This window comes from Mytilus trossulus, chromosome 7, assembly GCF_036588685.1.
Source record: "Mytilus trossulus isolate FHL-02 chromosome 7, PNRI_Mtr1.1.1.hap1, whole genome shotgun sequence".
Classification (NCBI taxonomy): Eukaryota; Metazoa; Mollusca; class Bivalvia; order Mytilida; family Mytilidae; genus Mytilus; species Mytilus trossulus.
This window is the reverse complement of record NC_086379.1, coordinates 80,604,549-80,614,880: the sequence shown is the minus strand read 5'-3', so window position 1 is coordinate 80,614,880 and position 10,332 is coordinate 80,604,549. Positions and strand designations below refer to the sequence as shown.

Here is a 10,332-nt window from a genome sequence, read left to right as displayed (position 1 = left end):
CAGAGATTAAGTTGATGATGATAATGATGATGATGTGCATTTTACCTATGTTGATACTATACTACGAGGAATCGTTTTGATCTCTTTATAAAATTGAATACTTGTTTAAGAATTTGCACATTTTGATCATAGGAAAGAGTTTCTTTTCCAAAAACCAGTAGTGTTAAGTCCAAATCGCAGCCTTCGGGAAGCCAGCTGAGACCATTAAACAGAATAGCCCTTTCATTTAAATAGAAAGGACAATCGAAGAAAAAATGGTGCATGTCCTCAATATCCAAACCACATTTACATGTTGGATCAGATATAATGTTAGCTCTAAACAAGTCACAATTCAAGAACGATGCCGAACATCTAAATTGGGTTAATATTATGTTCAATTTTCTTGGACCATATAAATAATGTTTTAAAATAGATTGATTCTCATTTCGAATTTCGTAGTTTTTTAATTCTACTTTGAATTTTGATAACGAGTCTACATTTCGAACTGATATGTTCAAATTATTCCAAAGTTTAATTGTTGATGGGATAAAGGATTGGGAAGTCAGTGTCAGCCTGCAAAATGGTAAAATGATATCTTGTCCATTTCGCAAGGGATATTGTGTTGTACATTGAATTTTAGGGGGCACAAGGTTACATAAATATTCAGGGGCATGTTTATTCTGAATTTTATAAAATAATTGTAGTTTTCTTCTCTTTCTTCGTTCCTCTAAAGTTTCCCAACCAACCTCTTTTAAGACAGTCTCAGAGTGTGTGTAAACAGGCAAACCTGTTACAATTCGTGCAGCTTCAAGTTGTAGCTGTTCTAATTTAATTGAATAACCTTTTCCGCAATTGTCCCATACTTCAGTTGCATATTCAAAAATTGGTCTAATAAATACTAGATATAATTTTTCCAAATTTTGTCGGCTAAGTTGATATTTGAGTTTTCGCAATATATTCAGATGTTTTTTAACACTATTTAATATGTTTTCAACATGGTTGTTCCATTTTGCGTCACTTCTAAATGTAACCCCTAGATGCTTATGAGATTGCACAATTGGTATTTTTTTGTTGTTCATAGTAAAATTAGGGTTTTTTATCTCATTATTTGAGAACATCATAATTTCTGTTTTTTCAGGATTAAAAGACATAAGCCACTTTCTTGACCATTCATCCAACTGTCTTAGGTCACGACTAACAACTGACTGTATAAGTTCCTCGTCATGACCCGAGTAGCTGAACGAAGTGTCATCTGCAAATAGTCTGCATAAAGAAGTTAACTGTTCAGCAATATCGTTAATATATATAATAAACAATAAAGACCTGTCAGTAATTTCTGAATTTACACTATCTACAGGTGTCAACATGAGATTTAATTTATCGTGTGCATTTTAAACTTTTTTTATAATTTGTTTAGCAAAAGCTTTTTTAATAATAAAAGAGGTACTAAATAGACAGAAAAATGTGTTCATCATTCAGATATTCATTTGTATTCATCTGTACTCTTCTTCTCATTAAGCTTGTTTTTTTCTTAGAGATTTTATAAGTGTCGTAATTAAATCTGTGACCAGAAATTTGTGTTCTGTGTATGATAAGGTAGAGATAATTTTTAAAAAGATTACTCTCAAGAAATTATTTATTACCAGTTATTAATTGAGTTGTATCAAATTATTAGCTGAGTTGTGAATAATTTCATCCATTCAGATGCGAAAATTTCATGTGGACTCATTATTATTCGTTGTATAAATAAATGTTATGGTCATCTGGGGAATCCCAAATTCCAATGTCCAATGAATTACAAATTGTCTTTAGGAATGCATTCAGACTTTGTCTAAACCACGAAATCAAATTTCCATGAAAATGCTAGTTTTCCTCAATCCACGAACCTTGATACCCACGAAAAATTATTAAATTCAAAGTAGGTCAAATATGAAGTGTAATAAATTCAATGTTTACCAAACTTTTGTGAGATTTACTATAAGGCCAGGGTTTTTTAATTTGTTGGTTTACGGATTTTCCCCATGAAAAACTCGGGTCGGTCAGTTGGGAAAAAAAAAAAAAAAAATATCTTACAAAAAGAATATTTTAATTATTTTTCAGGGATAATGCATTTGTTAGGGTCAGCGGGAATAAAAAAGCATGAAAAGTCAATTTTATTCTTATTCTGGAAATCAGCAAAATGGGGTCTGTGGATCTGTAAACCAGCAAATTAAAAAGCCTGGCCTAAGTGAGTAAAAGACTTGTATTTCACACCAGCAGGTCAAAGGTCATTGCCACAGCAGCTATATAATGCAACAATATATTTTGAGAGAAAAAAAAAAGAATTTTAAAGAAATATCTTTGAAATCATTCATACAAAATGTTGATGCTTATGTCCAGTTTCTTGACATAACCTTCTGGTAAAAAATCAGATCTTATCCAATCATGGGTTGTCATATAAAAAGAAGATGTGATATGATTGCCAATGAGACAACTCTCCCCAAGAGACTTAATGACACAGGAGTTAACAACTATAGGTCACTGTACGGGATAGTCAGCTATTATATGCCCAGAAATGGCAAATGTAAAACAATTCAAACGAGAAAACTAACTGCCTAATTTATGCCATGTTCCTTTTACATTAAAAACAAAGACCCTTTTGATTGTGTAGTCAAAGAAGGTCCAAGAAAAAGGTCAGGTTAGATATAATAGAAGTATATTCTTTTTTATGTAATTATAAAAAAACATATCAGTTTTATTTTTAAAATCATTGATCTAGTGCTTTATAACAGATATACACATTTAAAGTTAAAAACACAGAAACAGAAGCGCAATACACTGTTTATAATAATAAGATAGATAGTTATTACTTTACAATAAACATATTTATATATACTAGTATATAAAAAACAAATAAAAATCATTACACACTTAGAATTTAACAGTTGATAGTAAAAATGACTTCATGTTATCCATACAACATTCTTTTGTGGAATACCTCTGTAAGCACTGTCTCCAATTCTTGTGAAATCTGAAAACAAATATGAATTCCTTGAATGATGTTTTAATTTACTAGGGTATTCTTAAACTGTTTTCGCTTTTGTATATGTGGCTTATTCTAAACAGTGCTTTGTCATGTTTTATAGATTCTTGGTTTAGTTTTACAATACAAAGTCTTTTATTCAAACTGTACTTATCCAAATATTAACTTTGAATATCTAGTGCTATTTTTATTCACCACAACTTTCATCAAGACTTAATGCAGTTTGGATTGGGATTTATTATGTTTCCAGTCCAGTTAAACAAAATTAAAAAAAGCATAACATAAATGGTTAATCATTCGTTTTTTTACTAAATAGTTGACTTCTATTTTTAATTGCTCAAAGTACAGCTTTTCAGCATGAAACAGACATTATTTGTAACTTGAAGTTGTCATACAGATTGTGGTTGAAGTCCAATGGCATCATGTTTTAATTACAGTAAAAAACAATGTTATTCAGTGGAGGGTCCAGATCTTTTCATAAGGGGGAGGAGGTGACTGACCTAAAAGGGGGGCACTCCAGTCATGCTTCTGTGATCCCCAGCCTGGGTCTAACCTATAGTATTGTAATATTTCTATATTTGGATTTAAAGAATGTATAAGTGTACAAATGTAATTCAAAGAATGAGAAATATTGTCCTGTATTGTTGATTTTGATGAACAACTGGTTGTGTTCCACACTTTACTTGAGATTGCCTTCTATGACTGGTTTCACCAACTATCCCTTGGTTTTATTGAAGATGAGATATCCTTAAAAAGACAGCCTTTCAACAAGTGGACTAAGAAATATCTCACCTTGCTGATAGATCGTTTTCTTGTCGTTTTTTTACAAGAAGATGGAGGAGTGAATATTGCAGGGTTTTTGATTCCGGGTACTGTACTCAAAACATCTAAGGTGAAAACGCTGCCACTATCTGGATTGTCAGATCCCACTATATATACCATGTGTATAGGTAAACAGCTGTCTACAACAACAACAAAACAATTTGGATTATTTGCATTCCTATTATACCCTTCTAATACTTTTATAAAATCCGCATACTCTTAGACATTTGAATTTCCAGAAGAAATGTTGAAACATTTTTTTAAACTCAATTGCTTTATGATGTATGACAGACTCAGTGTGTTATAAGGCTATAATTAATTTTTACTTTTGTTTTAGATGCATTTTTTGTTTGAATTATTTGCCTATTTTTTTCTGTTTTTTGGCCACTTTCGTTAATATGTACGTTTCTGTTCGTTGTTATTTAGAGACACTTTTGATTTTTATACGACCGCAAATTTTGAAAAAATTTTCGTCGTATATTGCTATCACGTTGGCGTCGTCGTCGTCGTCGTCGTCCGAATACTTTTAGTTTTCGCACTCTAACTTTAGTAAAAGTGAATAGAAATCTATGAAATTTTAACACAAGGTTTATGACCATAAAAGGAAGGCTGGTATTGATTTTGGGAGTTTTGGTCCCAACATTTTAGGAATTAGGGGCCAAAAAGGGCCCAAATAAGCATTTTCTTGGTTTTCGCACTATAACTTTAATTTAAGTCAATAGAAATCTATGAAATTTTGACACAAGGTTTATGACCACAAAAGAAAGGTTGGGATTGATTTTGGGAGTTTTGGTTTCAACAGTTTAGGAATAAGGGGCTAAAAAAGGGCCCAAATAAGCATTATTCTTGGTTTTCGCACAATAACTTTAGTTAAAGTAAATAGAAATCAATGAAATTTAAACACAATGTTTATGACCACAAAAGGAAGGTTGGTATTGATTTTGGGAGTTTCGGTCCCAACAGTTTAGGAATTAGGGGCCAAAAAGGGACCCAAATAAGCATTTTTCTTGGTTTTCGCACCATAGCGTTAGTATAAGTAAATAGAAATCTATGAAATTTAAACACAAGGTTTATGACTATAAAAGGAAGGTTGGTATTGATTTTGGGAGTTTTGTTCCCAACAGTTCCAAAGGGTCCAAAATTAAACTTTGTTTGATTTCATCAAAATTGAATAATTGGGGTTCTTTAATATGCCGAATCTAACTGTGTATGTAGATTCTTAATTTTTGGTCCCGTTTTCAAATTGGTCTACATTAAGGTCCAAAGGGTCCAAAATTAAACTTAGTTTGATTTTAACAAAAATTGAAACCTTGGGGTTCTTTGATATGCTGAATCTAAAAATGTACTTAGATTTTTGATTATTGGCCCAGTTTTCAAGTTGGCCCAAATCGAGGTCCAAAATTAAACATTGTTTGATTTCATCAAAAATTGAATAATTGGGGTTCTTTGATTTGCCAAATCTAACTGTGTATGTAGATTCTTAATTTTTGGTCCAGTTTTAAAATTGGTCTAAATTAAAGTGCAAAGGGTCCAAAATTAAACTAAGTTTGATTTTAACAAAAATCAAATTCTTGGGCCTCTTTGATATGCTGAATCTAAACAAGTACTTAGATTTTTGATTATGGGCCCAGTTTTCAAGTTGGTTCAAATCAGGATCTAAACTTATTATATTAAGTATTGTGCAATAGCAAGTCTTTTCAATTGCACAGTATTGTGCAATGGCAAGAAATATCTAATTTCACAATATTGTGAAATAGCAAAATTTTTTTTAATTAAGAGTTATCTTTCTTTGTCCAGTATAGTAAGCAAGAAATATCTGCAAGAATTTTTTTTAATTGGAGTTATCTTTCTTTGTCCAGAATCAACTTAAATCTTTGTTATATACAATATACAATGTATATTCACTTTTTACTACCAACTGATAAATTTAAATAATCTTTACCATTCAGTGATAACAAGCAGTTTTTTTACATCTTAATATTTTATGATGTATTTAAATGAGTAGTTATTGTTGCAAACTCCATTAGAATATTTTAATTGAAATTAGTTTTGGAATAAGGGAAAGGGGGATGTGATTAAAAAATTGGGTTCAATTTTTCTCATTTGATATTTCATAAATAAAAAGAAAATTTCTTCAAACATTTTTTTGAGAGGATTAATATTCAACAGCATAGTGAATTGCTCTAAGAGAAAACAAAAATTTTAAGTTCATTTGAATACATTCATTCTGTGTCAGAAACCTATGCTGTGTCAACTATTTAATCACAATCCAAATTTAGAGCGAAATCCAGCTAGAATGTTGTGTCCATACTTGCCCCAACCGTTCAGGGTTCAACCTCTGCGGTCGTATAAAGCTACGCCCTGCGGAGCATCTGGTTAGTAACAGATTAACTGATACTGTCGGCTTGAACATGATGCATGAAAAAAAAAATGAAATGCCAGGATGTCCGGATCTGAGAATTAGTTAAAAAAATTGATACTGTTCAAGATCAGGTTTGTAAAAACTAACCGAGATAGGAAGAACTAAAATTGGTGTGAATATGACTATATTTTTGGTACTGTTCGACCCAGGAGAGCGATGTATAGGCTAGCATCTAGTATCATCATATAATTTAAAAGATAATATACATTTGGAAGTCCTGGCGATTATTGTTTTATAGTTTACAAAGAAACATATACAACTGACCTCGTTGGATGGTTCCTCTTACGTTGTTGAAGCTCTCAGATAACGTCAGTATATAAGTGTCCGTGGTAATATTATCTCCAACTTTTCCACTGCTCTTTAATATTCCACTGTCTTAAAAACATTAAAATATGTAAATATTTGCATTCGATTTAAAAATTGAAAATCATGTTTATTAACTTATTGAATTATTTTGTTGTTTGGTGTTTTACTTTTTTCTTTTTTCTTCAAGACACATTTATGTATGAAGAAATTGAAGACATAACTGTACACTCAGCATAATGTGCTTAAAATTTATTTTTCAAAGACCCTCTGAACAATCTCAAATGGCAGGGTGAGAATGACTCGTGGGGACTCGCTCTAAATATAACGGTTTGGGGGTAACTCGAAATACAATATTCAAGGTCAAAGGTGAAGGTCATATATATAGGTGAATACTGACATTTTGACCTTTAAGTATATGTTTGGCATTGACGATCACGATCATTTCTGAAGATACAGTGTGCATCTGTGTTTTCTCTTTTAAGTTTAAACAATTTAAACATGACATAAATGTCATTGGAAATTAAAAAAAAAAAGTCTGAATGTTTTTTTTAGTAGACTCAATCCTTCTAATAAGTACCCCACAGACATCATATGTGAGTATGAAATAACGTAGAGCCCTTTAGTTCATCTAAACTTTGACTTGTCACTTGGTAAGGAGTGCTAGACGTTACAAGGTCAAGAGCGAGAAACTTGAAGGAGAAGAATATAAGTTTTGAAATTTCGTTTTGAATACTTTACAACAGTAGTAAAATTTGTGTATGTTCCTGTTGTAATTAGTTAATCATAATCATGAATGATTGATGCCAACTTAATGAATATGATAGCTTAAATTAAACTGTGAATGCTTTACCTTGTACGCATTGTCTGGTCATATTCTGATCAATCTTGGATTTTTCACAAGAGCCGTCACTATCAATTGCATACTGCATGTTCTAGAAAAGGGTAAAATAAAAACAATTACAATATGCCAGACACGTTTTTTTTTATTTGAATATTTTAGTGATGCTTTTACTGACTAAGCAATAGCCTTTAATTTCAACTAAAATTGTAGGAATTGGGATAAGTCTTAGTTTTAGAGTAAAACCACAATCAGATTCAACAAGAATGTGTCCATAGTACACGAACTATTGCTGCACTTTCATTTGCTATGTTCAGTGAACCGCTAATTTGAGGTCAAAACTCTAATTTGGCATTAAATTAGAAAAATCATATCATAGGGATCATGTGTACCAAGTTTCAAGTGGATTGGACTTCAACTTCATTAGAAACTACCTTGACCAAAAACTTTAACCTGAAGCGGGACAGAGGGACGGATGCACAGACCAGAAAACATAATGCTCATAAATGAGGCATAAAAAAGTATTTGGCAACACTTTTAGGAATTTTGGATCTCAATGCTCTTCAACTTCGTAATTTATTTGGCTTTTTTAAAACTTTTTTGGATTCGAGCGTCACTGATGAGTCTTTTATAGATGTGTCTAGTCAGCACTTTTTGTGCTGACATGAATTATCATTGACATTGTTATACATGTATTTATAAATTAACTGTTTACAAAATTTTGAATTTTTTGAAATTCAAAGGCTTTTCTACCTCAGGCATAGATTACCTTAGCTGTATTTGGCAACACTTTTAGGAATTTTGGATCTAAATGCTCTTCAACATCGTACTTTATTTGGCTTTTTTAAAACTTTTTTTTTAGTCCTGGTATCTATGATGAGTTTATTTATATACTATCCGCATAGTAAAAGATTAGAATAACCCGAACTAAGATAACACTGACCTTTTTGTAGTCAAAGATGTAGGTTTTGTTGAGAGGTTCCGGTTTAGGGATCAAAGGACTAATTTCAGTCCCTATAATAGTGTAAAACGCTTTTGAGTTGGTATAGTCGTACGATACGTTTACACTTCCATTGAAATACAGATACAGCGTATTGGAGTCAATGAAAATTTGCATATAATCCAAATACATGTGTCCTTCCCATTGGTCTGGAGCACAGCATATTGTTCCATCTACACCGTTATTACGTATAACCACCACAGTTCCTAAAGTGACCAGTAATAGAAAATGTGAACAAATCGACATTATACTGTATTAACCTATCGAAACTTTGATAAAGACAGTGTCCGTAGTCCACTCTGGGTTATCTTGTATCTTTTTAAACAATTAGGGAAAGAGAAAAATGGGTTAAATTTAATAGATTAACCCGGCTAATTCTAGACAAAGTGATAGACGTTAATATTTAGATTATTATCTAGATCTGTTTTTATATCGGTCGGTTGATGATTCAAATCTTCGATTCTTCAATGGATAAATATGAAAGAACAAATCATATGCATTTTTTTTAGCTATTGCTTATTTTTTGGTCTTTTTGACCATCCGACATGCAATTATCTTTTCTGAAAATCAGCCTTCTTGCGAACTCAGTTTGTGGCAGATTTCAGCCTTCATAAACGGATTTGAGCCCCCCCCCCTCTTTTGTGGAAAAAAAATGGTTGATTATTGTAGCCTGTAGCTTGAGAAAATGCTCGATGACCTCTAATTTCTATTATAATTTTGAATATATCGCAATATTATATTCTATGCAGATACCTGATAAGTGTCAGACTGTCATATGTCCATGACCTAATTTTTAGTCCTGGTTTCTATGATGAGTTTATTTTCATGGTCCAGCGACTGCTTGAAATTAAAGGAGTGTTTTGTCATGTGAATTTCTCACTTATTTCGATTTATAGGATAATCATATTTGGATTTCTTGCAACGTCTACATGCCAGTCAGACAGGGTTGACCTGACCTTGACCTCATTTCCTGGATCAGTGATCAAGGTTGAAGTACGAGATTAGGTCAATTTCTCAAAGCAGTTGGTTAATTATATGTGGTGTATGGAACAACTGCAATAGGCGTGCCAGTCTGGAAAAAAATCCGACTTAAATTTTACCTGATTTTCATGGATTGGTCTGTTTTTTCAGAGTACTCGGAGCAAAAGTTCAACTATATTTGGTGTAACGACGATGTGTACACGTCAGTATGACAGGTGTCAATTGACCTACAACTCATTTTCATGTTAAATGTTAAGATATTTTGTTCAACTTTGCAAATTTTTCAAGTATTGTATGCAATAGTTTCAACTATAAATGGTGTACGGAATGTCTATAATGTGTGCATGTCAGTCTGGCAGGTTTCGTTTGACCTAGACTTCATTTTTATGGTTTGGTCTGGTCTAATTTTAAATTACTACAAGCAAAGCGTAAAATATAAAGTGTATTGAAAAGTTGAAAGATGTGTCCCTAGAAGGTATTATCGGACCTTGGTCTCATTTTCATGGTTCATTGTTCAATGTTAAGTTTTTTGATACCATGAGCAATACGTCAATTAGTTTCTGTGATGTTTTTAAACATTTTGAAGATTTTAACACAAGCTGTAAAATGATACCAAGGTTGGGTTAATGACACATGCAAAACCAAACCAGATGCTCCGCAGGGCGCCGCTTTATACGACCGCAGAGGTTGAACCCTGAACGGTTGGGGCAAGTATGGACACAATATTCAAGCTGGATACAGCTCTAAATTTTGATTGTGATTAAATAGTTGACACAGCATAGGTTTCTGACACAGAATGAATGTGGTCTGATGAACTTAAAATGTTTGTTTTGCCTTTGAGCAATTCACTATGCTGTTGAATATTAATCCTCTCAAAAAAATGGTTGAAGAAATTTCTTTTTATTTATGAAATTTCAAATGAGAAAAATTGAATCCCCCCCCCCCCAATTTTTTTTTTCACA

At 32.2% G+C, this 10,332-nt stretch overlaps 1 protein-coding gene across 1 annotated transcript; it reads right to left on the bottom strand.

Moving 5' to 3' along the window:
• Window positions 1-2,870: 2,870 nt before the first annotated feature.
• Window positions 2,871-9,664, bottom strand: LOC134727283 (uncharacterized). The gene is made up of 5 exons (XM_063591660.1): window positions 8,333-9,664; window positions 7,402-7,483; window positions 6,510-6,620; window positions 3,794-3,963; window positions 2,871-2,989 (listed from the first exon to the last, which is right to left on the bottom strand). Exons 1-5 carry the CDS (start codon window positions 8,633-8,635, stop codon window positions 2,927-2,929), a joined length of 729 nt encoding a protein of 242 aa, XP_063447730.1. The 5' UTR covers window positions 8,636-9,664; the 3' UTR covers window positions 2,871-2,926.
• Between the last annotated feature and the right edge of the window lie 668 nt (window positions 9,665-10,332).